Below are 18,729 nucleotides of genomic sequence, written 5' to 3' on the forward strand. Positions count from 1 at the left end.
TCATGGCACCGCCACTCTGGTGTGGTTCTCCTCTCCTCACTCCCGGGCCACAGAATCAGCACTGACCAGTTGCAGTCTAGGCCCTGTCCACACCTCTTGAGAAATCACCCAAGAATCTGGATTCCTGGAGGACAGGCCTCCAGACCTCAGAGTGAGAGTGGAGGGGAGTGCTGGGAGCTCAGAATTGCAGGTAGAGCATATATATAGTTTTATACAGTTTTATGCCTGGCAGGAGAATGCCGTGGCACCCTAGTAGGGGGGGTAGGTCCAGTTTTTAGAGGGTCTCTCCCATGGAGTGTAGTGGGAGGAACTTTGAACTCTGCTTGTTTGTTTGTGGGGCACTCTGAGCCGTTCTCACAGGTGAGGGGACGCCCATCCATTTGGTGATGGATTTTATACATTTTGTTTGTATCCTTGGGGTTGCAGCTTGCCTCAGCAGGGTTGATGTGTGTTCTTCAACCTTCTCTCTTGGTGCAGTTCTAACCCACCAGGTTACTTGCTAAATTTCTGTTCTTTAGCTCTCCTTCTGGACGGGAGCCTCTGGGGAAAGCTGGCTTCAGTCAGCCATCTTGTTTCTGCCAATTTCCAGGTTTTAGAAACATTTCTCGGCTTTCATGGTGTTCAGACATTCTCCCCGGGATCTTTAGCACTTGCAAGACACAGGGCAACAGTGGCTGTGCAGAACCACCTGGCCCTCCGAGGACCAACAGTTAAGCCCCCCACCCCACCCCACAGCAGAAAACTTAGCAAAAATGCAACTCTTGACTCACAGAAACTGTGAAGTGAAAGTGTGTTCCTTTAAGTCACTAAGTCTGTGGCAATTTCTTATGTAACAATAGAAAACTAATTCATAAAAAAATAAAAAAGAAAACTAATTCACTAGGCAAGGGACAAAAATTTAAAGCACTCACTGTCTGGTGCTAACACTTCATCTGCATGGTCCTGCTTCTGTTTAAAAAGCTTTTAAAACAAAAACAAAAATACCATCCATATTCTTTGCACAATTTTCTATTAGGTTATTTGGTCTTTTACTTAATGAATTTATAAAGTTTTTTAATAGATTAAGGAAATTAGCTTTTGTTTTCATTGTAGTGTAGTTTTTGTCTTAGAGCCAATTACCATTAAGCTTTGTTTATGGCTGTTTTGCTGTGCAGAAATTTTTTTAAAATCAGCATTGTTAAAATGATCAAGCTTTTCCTATGTTATATTTTAAAAGGCCATCCTCATTTCAGGATTATTTAAAAAAATTCTCTCATGTTTTTCATATATTTTTGATCCATCTGGAAGATATTTTGGAGTAAGGGATAAGGTGTGAAACAGCTACTTTATTTTAGATGGCAACCCAAATGTCCCAGCACCATTTGTTGAATAATCAATCTTGTCCCCAATTTGAACGACTACCTTTACCATATAGTCCATTTCCATATGTAGATAGGTCTATTTCTGGACTTTTATATGTTCTAGGAAAGGGTCTATTTATGTGCCAGAATCACACTGTTTTAATTACTGAGCTTTATATTTTATTTAATAAGTCTTAAGGCTTGGGCCTTCTTGTTGCTCTTTTTTAGAATTTTCATAATATTATTGTATACTTTTTCTCCTGTGAAACTTAGAGTCAACTTGTTACTTCTTTCCTCTTTCTAAATCCTTTGGGGAATTTACTGAAATCAAATTAAATTTTTGTGGACTAATATAGAGAGGATGTACACCCTAAAATATAGAGCCGCTTTAGCTGAGAAAAGTTCAGTTCTCCTGGAAGCATCTTCATGTTTTCTTCAGCTGTATTTTCACATTCATGGTATTTTATCCTCTTGTGGCCACTGAAAATAGAATCTTTTCTCTGGCTGGTAGTTCTTGTGTGAAGGCTTTTATATCCGTATAGCAATTTTGTTACTGACCACCTTCTAACTTCATCACACTGTCAACACATGCTCGATTTATCCATTTGGGCTTCCCAAATATACCACTGTCTCATTTGTAAAGAATGGAATCCTATCTTTGCACTTCCTCTTCTTTCTTATTCTTACTTCATTATATTTGTTGGTGCCTCAAGTCCAATGGTAAGTGTTAATGGGATGATGGACATGACATGTTTCTTGCAGACTTCAATGCAAACTTTTGACTGAAGACATGATAAAGAGCTATTCGGGTTTTTTTTTTTTTTTTTTTTGAGATAGAGTCTCACTTTGTCACCCTCAGTAGAGTGCTGTGGCATCACAGCTCACAGCAACCTCAAACTCCTGGGCTTAAGCAATTCTCTTGCCTCAGGCTCCCAAGTAGCTGGGACTACAAGTGCCCACCACAAAGCCCAGCTATTTTTTGATTACAGTTGTCATTGTTGCTTAGCAGGCCTGGACTGGGCTCGAACCCACCAGCCTCAGTGTATGTGGCTGGTGCCCTACTCACTGAGCTTTGGGTACCAAGCCATGAAGAACTATTCATTAGCCCTGCTTTATGAAGAGTTTTCACTATCAGGAATGGTTGTTTAATTTTATCAAATGACATTCAAGGATTTATGAGGAGATCATAATATTCCTCTTCTAGTCATTAATGTAGGGACTTTTTGTGAAAAGTGTTCTAATGGTGACTCATCCTAGCTTTCTTGGTCAGAAACTACTTTGCTGTGGTGGATTCATCTTTCAATTGCTGCTGGGTTTTGCAGCAATGTTTAAAAGGGACATACAGATGGCTTTTTAGATAAGCTGTAGTTCTTCTCAACCCAGCTCCTCCAAGCCCATCAGCTGGTCTGTTCACCTGCTTCCCTGGCTTAGAGCTGATGAAGCGGTCCAGATGCCCCTTCCCTGGAGCCTCCAGGGAAAATGTCCTGTGTTCAGAAACACAGGACGCACATCAAGGTGAGTACTCAGAGAGAGCGAGTAAGAGTCAGTGATGCCTCCCCCAGGCTCTGTCCTCTCCAGAGGCTCACTGAGTTCTTTGACAGCCAGTGTGGGGCCAGCTGCCCTTCATGGAGAGACAGATGCTGGGTGTGAGAAGGACACTGGACTCTCCTCCTGCCTCCAGCCACATTGCAACTCTCTGACTCCTAAGCAGTAGGCCTTTCCAGTTGAGAGCCACCCTTTTTTTTCCTGGAAGGTCCCAGGCCTGTGACTTCTCTCCAGTTGGGGAAATATTCTCGCATTGGGGGAATGAGCCACCAGATGGCAGGTGGCTGTTCTGGAATCTACCAGTCTCAGATCAGGCATTGGCTGAGGAAAGTCAGTCTTGACCAGGAGCCTGGAATGCCTGGGTAGAGGACTTGGACCCTCCTTCCTCCACAGCTGGGCCTGGGGTCCTTCCTTGGCATATTGCAGCATCTTGTTCCAAGGTGGAGCAGATGTCCTTTTAGGAGGTCACAGACGTGGACCTTCCTTGATACCTTCTGGTGTTGGCCTCCTAGGCAGGGAGGTAGGGTATGATGGGCAGGCTGTCAGTGCCCACAGTCCTCATGTGAAGTCCCTATTGTGTCCTTCATACTGTCGCTCAGTTATGTGCTTCATTCATTCTTAAATTCAAAAAACTTCAACTGCATCTCTGATTGTGTTAAACACGGGCTCAGTGCTGGGATCGGATTGAACCAGGTCTTCATCTTTGCTGCCCAGCATCTTGCAGCCTCTGATGCCAAAGAACACATGTCTGCCACACTGTCTGACCTAGTGGTCATGAGTTAGAATGCCAGGTTCAAATCCAGGTGCCACCACTTTCTAGCTATGTGACTTTAGGCACTGTACTCAGCCTCTGTGACTCAAGTTTCCTCATCTTTGAAATGAGGATAATAATGGTGTCTACTTCTTGGCTGCTGGGAGGGATCAAACAAGTTGTGGTATGTAAGCACTGAAAGGCACTGGCACAGAGTCAGGGCCAGACAATGGGTTAAATAAAATTAAACAAAGACTTCAGTTCACATGATTACGCAATGCTGTCAGGTTGGCTCAGAAACCAAAACTGTATAAGATTACCATTTTTTCTTGGTAACTGTCATTTTCTCAAAAAGGGAAAAAAAATGAAATCCTGAAGAATCATGGGAATTAGAGTTAAGCTTGGTCTTGATTGGCTGCTAGTCTGCTGCTATTTAAACTTAATTTCTCTTCTGCAGAAAAAAAAAATTAACCAGACAGCGTGGCAAAATAATCAAACTGGCTAGCGTGCCCGCCAAGTCCTTCCTGTTAAACATTCAAATGGGAGTGGATTTTGGGAAGCCAGCGCTGCATGTATCATATGAGCCAATATTCCCTACAGTTTTCTTTGGAAATAAATACTGCTGCAAGCTGAAATCTGCACAGAATGGCCTTGAGATGGGCGCAGGGAGGGTTTGGCAGGAGCAAGGGGGTTTGGCTGGCTCTGCGGCAGGCATGAAGTAGGATCCAGAGCAGGGACTGTACTCCAGTCTTGCTAGAGCTGCCTGACATTTACTCCACCAGCCAAAGAAAACTCAGCAGGTGGGTTTCTGTCTTACAGATACGTCCATGCTCCAAACACGAGGCTTGCACGGGAAGAGTGGCTAGGCCATCATAATTCTTGCCCTGTGCCACTCTGCTTCTCAGGTTTTTAGGGCTAGTGGGCAGGGCTGAGGCCAGCAGTTCCTGGAGGGAACCTCTGATTTCTCCTTCCTAGGGCTGGAGACTACTGAGAACTCTCCCTAGCAACCACCCTCGTCTTACACACATCATCATCCCATGTGACCCACAGCACAGCCTCGTAGGGGGTATCACTGCCCCCATCTTCTTGAAGTGAAAACTGCGGCATAGCAAGATCAATAACATCCTCAGGTCACACAGTTCAGACATAGTGGAGCCAGAATTCATCCCTAGATTCATCTGGGCTCCAAACCAGGGTTCACAAACCAAATCATTACCCAGCTAGATTCACCCCTGACCTGTTTTTAGAAGATTTTAGAATGGTGTTAGCATTTTTAAGTGATTAAAAAAAATTGAAAGCAGAGTAATATTTTTGGATATCTAAACATCACATATAATTCAAATTTCAGTGTACATAAAATTTTATTGGAGCACAGCCGCACTCATTTGCTTACATATTGTCTATAATACAGACAATAGGTACTACAGTGGCTTGGGTAGTCATGAGAGGCCATATGGCCTCAAAAGCCTAAAATATTTACTCTCTGGTCCTTTATAGAGTAGTTTGCTGACCTCTGCACTAAACCACTGTGTGGGCAGCCTCTAGAATGGCTCTTGCTAAGGATGGGGTGTATCTGGAAGTATGAAGTAGGGTCTCCCGTGCTAAGTTCAAGGACAATCTGGAGAAATATGGTGGTGTGATACTAGCTTTAGTGGATTTGCAATGAACTGGAGGGCTGGGAGGTCTCTGGTGGCATGCTACAGGGTGATGTCCTCAGCCCTGTCCTGTCCTGGCAGCCCCTGAATGAGGGCATCTGGGCTGTACAGGGCCCAGTTGCCCTGTGCTCCTTTCTCACAGAGCACTGATCGGATTCCCCTCCCCTTCATTCCTGGGTTGGGGGATCAGTGCATCACTATCTTCCATGATTGCTGGTAGTCCAAGGATGAGTGTGTGTCCTAATTAGGCTGAAGGGAAGGGCTTCTATTCCATGGGTCTTAGGAAAGATTCCTTGTCTGTCTGCTGCTGCCCCCACCCCTTCTCTCTCTTCCTGGACACAAACAAGGAAATTTCCCCACAGCAGCCACTTGCAGTTTTCCTAAGACAAAACTGGGATGTTGCTGACATAGTGAGTGGTAAAGTGGAGAGTAGAAAGTGACAATACAGAGATGCTAAGTCCACTCTGCCCACCCTACCGCAGGACTTCCTGTTGTCGGTTATCTCCATTTTCCTTACGCTTTAAGCCACTGGGAGTCAGGTCTTTCTGTTACTGTGGCTGAAAACACTCCCATGACATAGCAGCTCACTAACCTGGCTGGTGCAGGACCTAAAACTGGCAGGGGGAGGGGAAGCAAATGCCTGGGCCAGCAAAGCAATCCAGAAAGGAAGGGAAAATGGCTTAGCATTACATGCAAAGTCCTCCACTGAGGGACCCCGAGTCAGTGATGTGAACACAGGGTAATGAAGACCCGGCTCAATGGCTCAGATGTGTCAGTTTGGGGTATACACAACTGGTGTCAACAATGCAGTGGGACTGGAAAGACACTAAGCCATGTTTAAGTCTGCTTAAGTGTCAGGTTCATTCTTACATACTTTAGCACCTGCAGTGCTCTATCCTGATCCTTAGCTGGAGTGCAGTGGCCAGTGCTAGGTGCTAAAGTATGGTAAGAATGCTGACCAACAAAATCCTGGACATGTGACAACAATACATGTGTGCAGGTTTTCTGTCCTGAAAAGCAGACCCTGGGACCAGGATTTCGGTATAAGCAGTGTGTTTGGGATGAGGTCTTAGAAAGCCTGGTGAGCAAGAGGGGAAAGCCAATGAAGGGTTCAGTAACGAGCAGGCTGCCACTGTGGCAAGTGAGGCTCAGCCGAGATGAGGGACTTCGATGGAGTGTGTAGAACACTGGGGGTGGGTGTGTAGAACACTCTGTTCTGATACTTGTACACTAACTGTTATAATTCTTTTTTTGAAGTTTGCTCCTGGGGGCATCAGTTTTCTGGTACTTTCTGCCTACTGCATGGGTAAGCTGAATCTGTCCAGGGGCCAGAGATCACCCATAGATGTGGACACTGTATGGTGAGGACTTTGTGCGGATGAGCCCTAGGTTCATGGGTGGGTCATGAAGACCATCTGCTATAATCTCAGAACCTAAGCATGTTTGATTGGAAGAGAGAAAAGTCAGGGGGCACATCACTAGGGGGAGTTTGATTCCAAGCAACATAGTAACTCTGGTTGACTTAAGCAAGAAAGAACTTATTTTTTGTAAGACATTAAGGACTTCAGAGCATGGAATAGAAAGCTCCAGGTTACCCAGGGAGTTAGAGGCAGGATGGAAAGTGTGAGGCCACCCTCCATTCCAGGAGTGCAGGATACCTCAACTAATGATGCCATCAGACTGTATCTAGTAGCAAGGGTTGATTCTCTTACAGGAAAACCAAGGTCTTTAGGGGAACACTTCTGATATCTGCAACTTGCTTTAAAGTGTATAAAAATTAAGAAATAAGATGGTTTGATGGATCACTACAGGGATGTATAGATACATAATGAAGTAAGTATAATAAAATATTAATGGCAGTGGGTATATGGGTGTCACCATACAATTATCTCAAATTAGCTATATGTTTAAAATTTTTTCATAGCAAGGTATTGGAGAAAGAATGAAAATTGGGTTTTGTTACCAAAGTTCAGGAAGCCAAAGCAGTGAAGAGGGTCATCCTCAGGGGGGTCTTGTTAATCAGCTTATTGTTATGAACAAGGCTGTGGTTTTTTGCCACACTGGACTGGTCTTCTCGGCTTTCTATATTGACCTCTGGGCTAAAATTGCCATTTTTAGTAGTTCAAGTGGATGTATTTGGTCCACTGCTCCTGGAAATTCTACCTACTGTGGCCTTGCAGAAATGCCCTCAGCCTGCTTAGGGTGAGTGTCCAGGCCTGAGATGTGACTTCTTCACATTGAACTGTTGTTAAATCAGGTAAATAATGTTTTGACACAATACTTCAGACTGTTTAACACTGTCTCATTTCTAGACATCTGGTTTTATGACATTAGTTATCAAATAGAACTACAGTTATTTTCTTGGTGGTGGCCCTGGGGTTACCATTAATATCTTAATTTATAACAATCTAAGCTAGATTACTAACAATTTAATTTCAACAGTGTAAAACACTTTGTTCCTATATAAATCTTTTCCCCTCCCACTTTCACTTGTCAGAAATTACATCTTTATACATTTGGTGCCCAACAGCATAGATTATATTATAGTTGTTTTTAAAATCAGATAGAGGAAAAAAGGAGTAGCAGACAAAAAGTACATTTATACTGTCTCTTATGTTTACCTATATATTTACTTTGATCATTGCTTTTTAATTCTTCATATGGATTCAAGTAATTATTATTTTTTTTTTGTAGAGACAGAGTCTCATTTTATGGCCCTCGGTAGAGCGCCATGGCCTCACACAGCTCACAGCAACCTCCAACTCCTGGGCTTAAGCAATTCTCTTGCCTCAGCCTCCCGAGTAGCTGGGACTACAGGCGCCCGCCACAACGCCTGGCTAGTTTTGGTTGCAGTTTGGCCGGGGCCGGGTTTGAACCTGCCACCCTCAGTATATGGGGCTGGCGCCTTACCGACTGAGCCACAGGCGCCGCCTCAAGTAATTATTTAATGTCCTTTCATTTCAGCCTAAAAACTGCTTTTTGGTATTTCTTGTAAAGTAAGTCTGCTGGCAATAAATTCTATTTTGTTTATCTGTGAAGGTCTTAATTTCTACTTCTTTTTTTTCTTTTCGATTTTTATGGTAACTTGGAATCTCCTTCATTTTGAAAAGAAAGTTTTATAAAATTCTTGGTTGATAGGTTTTTTTTTCTTTCAGCACTTTAAATGTTATTCCTCTGCCTTTTAGCCGCCATAGTTTTTGATAAGAAATCAGATGTTAGCTTTCTAGAGGAACCTTTGCATGTGACGAGTCACTTCTCTTGTTGCTTTTAAGATTTGTTCTGTGTCTCTGGCTTTTATTAAAACTGTGTCTTACAGTTTCATTCTAAGTGTGGGAATTTGGGGGTTTATCTTTCTTGGAGTTCACTGGGCCTCTTTGATGTGTAGATCAATCACCAAATGTGGGGAAATTTTAGACATTACTTGTAATATTCTTTCTATACCCTTATCCTCTTTTTCCAAGACTCCCATTATATGTATGTTGGTATGCTTAACAGTGTTACATGGGTCTCTGAGGCTCTGTTTAATTTCTTCATTCATTTTTTACTTTCTATTGCTTAGACTGAATAGTCTCAGTTGACTGCCTTCAAGTTTGTTGATTTTTTTTTTTTGCCTGCTCAAATCTGCTATTGCTTCTCTGGATGAACATTTTAAAAAGCTCTTGTAATTTTCTTTTTTTTTTTTTTTTCAACTTTTATTCCATGGTGGTCTGAGAAGATGCAAGGAATAATTTCTATTCCTTTAAATTTACTGAGGTTAGACTTGTGACCTAAGATGTGATTGATTTTAGAGTATGTTCCATGGGCTGATGAGAAGTATGTGTATTCAGTTTTGTTGGGATGAAATGTTCTGTAGATATCTGCTAAATCCAAATGTTGGATAGTTAGGTTTAAATCTAAAATTTCTTTGCTCAGCTTCTTATTGGAGGATCTATCCAACACTGCCAAAGGAGTGTTGAAATCTCCAACTATTTCCTCCGAGCTGGAGGAAATCAAGTTGCTCGTGTTTGTTAGAGTTTCTATTATAAATTGAGGTACATTCTGGTTGGGTGCATAAATATTAAAAATTTAAATCTCATCATATTACCCTTAACAAATATGAAGTGACCATTCTTATCCTTCCTTACATTTGTTGGTTTGAAGCCTATAGTGTCTGCAAATAGAATCACTACACCTGCTTTTTTCTGATTACCATTTGCCTGAAATATGGACAACCATCCTTTCACCCTTTGGTGGTTTTGTCTATATTTATCTTTTAAGGTAAGATGTGACTCTTGTATGCAGCAAATATTTGGCCTGAGTTTTTGTATCCAGTCAGCTAACCTGTGCCTCTTTAGAGGACAGTTCAAGCCATTCACATTAATGGAGAATATTGATAAGTCTGGTAAAATTTTGGGTATCGAGTTTTTTGAAAGTCCAGTGGACATTTTTAATCCTTTTGCCACTGTGGAAGTTGGAGTTTGATCAAACGTTTCTGAGTGAGTTTACTTTTGTGGTAGAGGATTTGGCTGGTCATTATGGAGGATAGGTCTGAGAATATCCTGAAGAGCTGGTTTGGTTATGGCAAATTTCTTCAACATATGAATGTCCTTAAAGTATTTAATTTCTCCATCATAAATGAAACTCAGTTTAGCTGGATACAGGATCTGGGGTTTAAAGTTATTTTGCTTTAGGAGATTAAAAGTCGATGACCACCCTCTTCTGGCTTGAAAAGTTTCAGCAGAGATATCTGCAGTCATTATAATATTCTTCCCTTTGTAGGTAATGGATTTCTTACATCTGGCTGCTTTCAGAATTTTCTCGAAGTTAATTATGATATGCCTGGGGGATGTCTTATTCAGATTGAGTTGTGCTGGGGTTCTGAAACTGCTATCTGAATTTCAGAATCTCTTGGCATGTCTGAAAAATTCTCTTTCACAATTTCCTGGAGAAGGGCCTCTGTGCCTTGTGAGGCCACTTCATCACTTTCAGGGATTCCAATGAGGCGGATATTAGCTTTCTTCGAATTATCCCAGAGCTCTCTGAGAGAATGATCCGTTTTTGCTCTCCATTTCTCTTCCTCTTTGAGAGCTTGGGAGCATTCAAAAGCTTTGTCTTCAATGTCAGAAATCCTTTCTTCTGCTTGCTCCACTCTGTTACTGAGGGCTTCTACTTTATTTTTCAGATCTGTGAGGGCTGCAAATTCTTGCTTCAGTGTGTCAAAATCTTTGGTGGTTTTGTCTTTAAATTCATTAAATTCTTGAGACAACTTTCGAATTTCTCCTCGAATTTCTAATTCCAACTTTGAATTGCTCCTCAAATTTCTAATTCCAAATTTTCCTCCATTCTATTAATCTTGTTTGCAATCCAAATTCTGAATTCGATTTCTGACATCTCAGCCAGCTATTTATGAATGGGATCTTCAGTTACATCTGCCATATCTTTCCTTTGGGGGGTTGATCTATTCTGGTTATTCATGTTACCAGAGTTTTTCTGCTGATTTCGCCCCATGATTATTTTACACCATTTGACTTTTCCCCTGGATCTTTGTTGAGGACCCGTACAGTGCTATGGCCTGAGAAACTGGGTATCTGTTTGGTGTGGTGGGGCTAAGTGGTTCTGTGTTGTTTTCAGCTGGCTCAGCTCTTGTAATTTTCAACTCCATAATTTATATTGGTTTCTCTTTATAATTTCTTTTCTTTCTTCTTTTTTTTTCTTTAGAGTGCCATGGCGTCACAGCTCACAGCAACCTCAAACTCTTGGGCTTACGTGATTCTCCTGTCTCAGCCTCCCAAGTAGCCAGGACTATGGGCGTTTTTGTTGTTATTGTAATTGTCATCATTGTTTAGCAGGATGGTCCCAGGCTTGAACCCATCACCCCCAGTGTATGTGGCTGGCGCCCTAACCACCAATCTATGGGTGCCGAGCCTCTCTTTATAATTTCTATTTCTATATTGACATTATCTATGTGGTGAGGCATAATTCTTATACTTTCTGCTAGTTCTTTAGACCTGGTTTCCTTTAGCTCTTTGTGAACATTTTAAAAATAGCTAATTTAAATTTTTTGTCTAATAAGTTCAATGGCTGAGCTTCGTCAAGAACAATGTTGATTAATAGCTTTCCCCCCCTGTGTATTGGTCTTATTCTGTTTCTTTGATGGTCTAATAATTTTTTGTTGAAAAACAGACATTTAAATAATGTAATGTGGCAGCTCTGAAAATCAGAGTCTTTCTTTTCTCCAGGGTTTGTTATTGTTGCTGTTGCACTTTTTTTTGTTTGTAGTTATTTTATTTGCTTGTTTTGTTTGTTTCTATGACTAAATTCTATATTCATCTGTATTCTTTGTTATATGTGCCCACTGAAATGTCTGCTCAGGTAGTTCAGTCATCAGCTAATGACTGGACTAGAGATGCCCGTAAAATACTTGGAACCAATTCGTCTGCCAGTCTTTGCCAAGGGGTTCCATGTGTGGCTCTTCCTTACTCATTCATGCAATTGACAAATCTGCTTTTGCCTTCACTCATGCTTGTGCATCTCAAGGTCAGCTAGAAGTGAGAGCTTAGGGCCTCTTCAGGTTCTTCCTGAACATGTGCACAGACCAATATGTATGAGTGGTTGTCCAGCTTTTCAGGAATATATTGGAGCTTTTGGAAGGCCCTTGGACATTTCATTTCTTATCTTTCCCTTTTAAAGCTTTTTGGTTAGCCTAATATTTATCCCAACCTCTATCCATTATCTCAGGCAGCTGTGCTGATAAAACACTTGCCAATAAATGTTTTCAATAAATATCCTCCACCCTTCCAGGGAAAAGCCTTCCAAGTGAGGTCTACTAGGGAACCACCAGTGGGGTCAAATAATGACAATGCTTTTGGAATGAAGCCTGCTCTGCTCCCTTCAAACTGGGAATGTGGGCTGTTATTTTCAAGGCTACAACTGAGCTGGGAATGTGGTGTGAGACTAGGCGAAATTAAAATGCTATTCCAAAGCTCATTGTTCTGACTGAGATTCCACCATTTTTCTTTCATAAATGTTCCCCAAGTTACTATAAGACTTTGGTTAATTTCCAGAGTTTTATTTCATTGCTTTTGTAGAGGGACAAATTTTCAGTGGTGCTTACTCTGTCATTTTACTCCAGATTCCCATTTGAAGAGTTAGAGGACTTGATGTTGAAGGAAATCTATCTTGTATTTGTCACAACATTGAGAGTTTTCTACTAAGGGATATGGGAATGGAATAGGACCTTTTATTGGCCAACACTGAGCTGGGCTGACTGGACTGAGAGAGGGCTGTCCTTGTTTGGATGTGTGCTGCATCCTGGAGGTGACAGATTGTGTCACCCTGTTTGTGGAGAGCGGTTGGCTTCAGAGGAGCAGGAGAGACAGGATAGTGCTGTCTCGGCCTGTCTATCTCTTCATTCTGGCTGTTCAACTATAGCTGAACCAGGTCTGTGGCTCAGGTGGACTGAGCTGTGACTGCAGAAGACAGGTATGGACCATCCAAACAGCACCAAGCCTGTCACAGCCTTAGTTGTCATGGATGATGATGCTCTGAATCTTCTAGTGCTTCCTCTTTTTGCTTTACAGTTTTAAAAGCTCTACTCTAGCCTTAATTAGCAAGGCTAAAACCAAATTAATTAATCCTATAATGACTGACACTGAAGACTTTATTTGACTTCTATCAAACTGATTCATCCTTCTTGTTTTTCAGGAAGGCAGGGTAGGATAACAGAAGGCTTTGGCTTTTGGTCAGGAAGATCTAGGTTCAACATTTATTAGCTCAGTGTCCCCATGTGTAAAATGAGGATAATATAAAGCCTTCCTTGTAAGCTGCAGTGAGAAGTAAATGAGATGGTGATGGTAGGGAGGTGGTGGTGGTCACCTGAGTGAAACCAATCACCACTCCAATACCAACCCATGTCCAATAATTTGATTTGATTATAACTTTGTGCACCTGGAGTCAGTATCTGATTCCACAAGCTAAAGAGCTCAGTTGCACAAAGTTGCCCCCACTTCAGATGCCAGTTGCAAGTCTTCAGTCAGTTACCTCTGATAGAATGTCTACGTGTATAAACTGAAGGTTCCTATGACCTCCTCCTCAAGTTTAATAATTTGCTAGAATGATTCACAGAACTCAGGAATACACTTTTCTTATATTTACTAATTCATTATAAAGGGTGCAAGTGAATATTCAGATAAAGAACAGACAAGGAGATCTGGAGGGTCCACAGTGGAGCTTAGATTTCTGTGGAGTTGAGGATGCCACCTTCCTAATATGTGGGTGTGTTCACCAACCTAGAAACTCTCTGAATTTTATTGTTAAGGAATTTTTATAATCCAATCTCTAGCCTCTCTACCTTCTCTAGAGAAGGAATTAAATGGGGGAGTGTCTTTCTGATGACCAATCCCATCCTGAGGCTATCTAAGGGTTGCACCTTAAGTCACCTCATTAGCATAAACTCAGTTGTCATAAAAAGGGGCTCATTGTGAAAAACAGAAGACACTCCTATCGCTCATGAAAATCCAAGGATTTCAGGCAAGAAATGGAAGACAAAGACCAAATATATTTCTTATTATCTCTCATTATTATCATCTCAGGGGGAGAGAGACTACATCATTGCTTTACTGAATAAAAATGGCTGCTGTTTTTGCCCAGGGTAAGCCTGTGACTGCTCTGCTTCCTTACCACCATGGGGGAAGGGGTACCAGCAATTCTGCCAGAACCTAGTGGTGGAGCCTCCTGACAATTGAGCCCCAAGGCAGCAGGGACACCCTTCCTGTGGGGCTCCACCCAGTGGGGAGCCATCTGGCTTCCTGCCTACAGCCTCCCACCATCTGACTTCTACTCACTTCCAACCAGATGCCTCTCCCTTGGTCTGGGCAGTTGCCCCAACCAAGGCATGTAACTAGTGCTGGTTTCTAGATGACCAGGCTGGTGTTGTCCTCTCCAGTGATGTTCCCAGGCCTTCTAATTCAGACTAGCCAATCTGCAAAGATGGGACCGGAGTCCCCAATCTGGGTCTTCCCTACACCAAACCTCAACTTGAACCTCAGCCCTTTCACCACTGTCCACCAAACATTTCACAAGCATGGCAGTTTCACTGAAGGATGGAGGATCCCAGGTGGGCACATCTGGGAATGTTCCTACCTTCCCTTCAGCCCCTCCCAGGCACAGTAAGTCCTCCTCCACCCAGACTTCTTGGTGTCTCACCTTCTACCCTAAGTACTCATCAAGGTATTATATCTAGCAAGTGTCCTTGCTAAGAGGGAAAAAGAGTGAGTCTTTCCAGCTCACCCTCCCTGCATGTGGCCACAACTTCCTGTAGCTCACTACCCTGCTTCCTCTCTCATCCACTTCCTAGCATCTCCCATGCCTTTTCCATGCTACCTCTCTGTCCTTTCTCCCCACAGCAAACCCTCCCCTCTTCACCCCCAGAGGATGCTGCCACTTCTCTATTTAGACCTCTTCATCCCCACCCTCTGTCCTGGATGTTTGTAGCAGATAATGTCCTTCCACAGGTCAGGGCTAGGGGTTGACCCATGGTCTTCTTAATTCCTGACTTGCAGGCTGCGCTACCTTCCTTCTAAGAAAGGAGTAGGCAGTGGGATTGATTCTAGGAAGCCTCAGGTCTTGTCTGAAATGCTGTCTGTGCAGCGATGTATATATGTAGGGGATAGTGGCAAAGCTGTGCAAAAATGACCCCATACTACTTAAGGATGCCCTCCTCCCTCCCCTCAGTCCTACTGCGGGGTGAAAGAGCTGTCTGCTCAGAACTGTTGAGACAGTCATGAAAGAATTTGTGCCTTTGAAAAAGGGAGGAATCCCTGATGTAGCACTTGCTGCTTAAAGAAAAAACAAAACAAAACAGAGCCATGTGTGGGTTTCCCTAGGTAGACATAACCAGCTTTTGGAGGCCAGTGGTGCCAGGCCAGAGTTCAGGAGCAGCAGTGTAGATTAAGCAGTGGGTACCACATGGGAATCCACACTGGCCTGAGGCCTGAGCAAACAGCTCCTGATGTGCAGAGTGAGCTGGCCAGAGGAGCAAAGCAGAAACCAGCAGCAGGGCTGCCAACCCAGAGAGCCTTGAGGGTCACACAGGGAGCAGCAGGTCAGGTGGCCTCGATGCTGGGCCTGGTGGGGACAGGTGCTGTGCCACACCACCTTAGAGGCTGGGTGTCTCCACAGGTCCATGACCGCCTGGATCGCTACTGCTGTGGCTTTGAGCCCGAGCCCTCAGACCCCTGTGTGCAAGAGAGGCTCCGAGAGAAATGCCAGAACCCGGCTGAGCTGCGGCTGGTCCACATCCTGGTACAAGTCTGCACCCCTCCTTTTTACCCCAGACCTGGATCTTCCTGTCTCCTTCAGAAGATGCTCTTCACAAGTGTCAGAGATCAGCTGATGCCGGGGTTCCCAGCTTTAGGAATGTGACTGAGGTGGAGAGTGAGGTGGGGGTTGGAGCCCTGGTTTCGCTGTCCCTACTTCTCCCTGGAGACTTCAGGGAACCTCTAGGACTCCTGGGAGCAGAGTTTGAGAACTGTGACTAGTCAGTGTCCTCCTTGTGCCAGTAAATGAGGAACTGTGGCCTGGTGGGGATGAAAGGGAATTTCTGAGTCTGCATGGCTTGTTGGTGGCAGCATTTGGGTGTGAACCCAAGACCTTGATGGCTCCCAGGCTGGTGCTGACCAGAAACACGGTGTTTCCTCCTGTTAAAACCAAAGCCAGGGCAGGGAGCAATGTGCTGGGGCGATCAGAGAGGGTCTGGCAGGGTAGAACAGCCCCTTCTGCACAAGAAGCAAGGTGCCCCCTCTGGGGACTGGCTTCCCTATCTCCTCCTGCAGTGAACACTAGTGTCCTTGCAGCCTCATGTTGGCAGTTTTCCGCATGGGGCCCTGGGCTGAGCTTCAGGCAGGCTGTACAACCCCAAGGCCAGGGTTGCCTAGTGGCGGATCCTGATAATTCTCATCCCTTGTCACAAGGGATGAGGCTGCAAGGACACTAGGGGAGAATCTGTGGGACTGGAGTGGTGTATGGGGCTGGGGTAGGAAGAGATAGCCTTCTATTCCTAACCATACCATATTCTTTAAGAAACTGAAGAACTCTATGTTGATTTTAGTTTTGAAAAGGTTCAGGAGACACTTTTGACTCGTCTCCTATGGAGACAGAGTGTGGTCAGGGTTTATTGAGGATAAAGGACATCACCGTATGTTCTGATCAAGCCCAGGAGAATGCCCAGGTGTGTAGCACAGGTGGCACAAAGGGGTGGGTGTGTATGTGCACATGTGTAAGCTGATGGCTCCAGGAGCAGGCCACCCACACCTACCCACTCTGTTCATGCTCCTTGCCCATTTAGCCCCCCGGAACACTGATAGATCCCTCTGTGCAGTTCAGCAGGTGGTGCTGTGGTTTAGCCTTGCAGGTCCAGGTTTGAACTGGCCCCATTGCTTGTCAGCTGTGTGATCTTATGCAAAGTGCTGGACTTCTTTGTGCCTCTGCCTCTGTAAAATGTGGCTAACACTAGTGCCCACCTCCTGAGGCTGACGGGAGGACTGATTGAGATCATGCCTGGACGCACTTTGTACAGGGCCCAGCACAGAGTAAGCACTAAGCTCTGTGGACAGTTTGTGGGGTGGATTATGGGACCAACAGTTCACAACACCCAGCCCCTCACTCTGACAGGCTAGAGGTGTCTGCAGTGCTGCACCCTTACCCTCCCTGTGTCTGTCCATCTTCCCCTGAGGTCCGGAGCAGCAAGCCATCTCACCTGGTCTTCATTGATAACGCTGGCAACCTTCAGCATCCTGAGGACAAACTCAACTTTCGGCTGCTGGAGGGCATAGATAGGTGAGGGTCAGAAGGGTTGGGTGGAGGTTCATGGGACAGAGGCTTGATGGTCCTATTGCAGACCCTGGGACCTTGAACCCACTGGTTCCCAAGAAGCCCACTGTCCATTAGACAAAAGCTGTTGGATCTGAGATTCACACTCATACTATATTCAAAGGGAGATTCGGAGGGTGGTGACAGCCTGGGAAAGCTGAGAGGGGATATGGTTGGCTGGGGATACAGTTGGCTGGATTACTCTCAACATCCAGGGAGATCTCCTGTGCCTGCAGAGCACCAGCTGCACTGCTGGGGTATGGGAAGGCTAGCTCTCTGCCTTTGCTCTGGGCAGGGGAGTGAGCCTGGGAGCCTGCACTTCCCTGCTGCCTCTTGGAAGGCAGCTCAGCCTTCCTAGGGCTTTCTGGCCCTGCAGCTGCTCAGTGGAGCCCAGGAGCAGAAGTGATCCACCTGGCTTCTCTGTGAGATAAGCTTATCTGAAAGCTCTTCCCTGCTCTCACAGCAGAGCCAGTTGAGAGGTCCTCTGATGAGAGAGCAGGTATGGACCTAGGGATTTTGCAGGGCTTGGCCAGGGCTCCTCAGCAGTGCAAGCTCTGCCTTTCTTTTTTTTTTTTTTTTTTTTATTGTTGGGGATTCATTGAGGGTACAATAAGCCAGTTACACTGATCAAGCTCTGCCTTTCATTGAAACTCTCTGAGATCACTTTTGCTTTTCCCTTCTGTTACTGGGCTCTGGGTACTCCAGGTTTCCTGAGACTGCGGTGAAGGTTCTGGCATCAGGGTGTCTACAGAATCTGCTTCTCAAGTCTCTGCAGATGGACCCAGTGTTCTGGGAAAGCCAAGGTGGGGAGAAGGGGCTGAGGCAGGTCCTCCAGACCCTGGAGCAGCGAGGACAAGTATTGCTGGGACACATCTGGAAGCACAACCTCACCCTCTTCAGGCATGAGGACCCATGAGCCCCACAGCTGCCTAGACAGGGCTCTCACCTCACTGGTGGGGGGGCCTCACAACACAACCTTTCATCCTGATGACCATGTCTTCTTGGGCTCACCCATCTTCGGGACAAATGGAAAAAGCCAGAAACCAGAGGGACATATGGATGGCACGGGATGGTTCACATGCTTGGGATGGTGGTAGTGCTGGGTTGTTAATCTCAATGCACTCCTTCCTGTCTTCTTAGCTCTGGCTGTTTACTCCATTGCACCAATAAATACATTCTATAATGTCCTGAGAACTGCTCCAGGTACTGTAAAATTGTGCATTGCACATGCACATGCAGAGCTGGACACCTCTCTCTGTGTGTGTGGAAATATGCAGATGTGTGTGGCACGTGTGCACACCCATATGCAACATGTGGGACAAACTGAATAAAGTCTCCTTGTAGAATTGTGCTCATGGCTCAGAACTGCTCTGGTTTAAAGTAGACTCAGGTCTAAGAAATGAAACATGAAGCCTTTGTCTTTACAGGCTTTAAATCTTCAATTCTTACTGTTATGCTTTTTGGGTTACAAATTATAAAAGTAATAATATGATCACTGAAAATAAAGTCACAAATAATAGAAGCATATAAAACAAAAGTAGAAGTCCCAGAAACTCCCTAGAGATGTGTATGTGTGTCTATTATTCACACT

General features: G+C 44.4%; 1 protein-coding gene across 1 annotated transcript in view; it reads left to right on the top strand.

Annotated features, from left to right (window-relative positions):
• GASK1A (golgi associated kinase 1A) overlaps positions 1 to 18,479 on the top strand; it is an 87,822-nt gene extending 69,343 nt beyond the window's left edge. Inside the window, exons 3-5 of the mRNA XM_053599772.1 lie at positions 15,450 to 15,572; positions 17,002 to 17,105; positions 17,844 to 18,479. Of these exons, the coding sequence (XP_053455747.1) occupies positions 15,450 to 15,572; positions 17,002 to 17,105; positions 17,844 to 18,054 (438 nt within the window). The 3' untranslated portion in view covers positions 18,055 to 18,479. The remainder of the gene's footprint in view (positions 1 to 15,449; positions 15,573 to 17,001; positions 17,106 to 17,843) is intronic.
• The last annotated feature ends 250 nt before the right edge of the window (positions 18,480 to 18,729 follow it).

Source organism: Nycticebus coucang, chromosome 8 (assembly GCF_027406575.1).
Source record: "Nycticebus coucang isolate mNycCou1 chromosome 8, mNycCou1.pri, whole genome shotgun sequence".
NCBI classification, from domain to species: domain Eukaryota; kingdom Metazoa; phylum Chordata; class Mammalia; order Primates; family Lorisidae; genus Nycticebus; species Nycticebus coucang.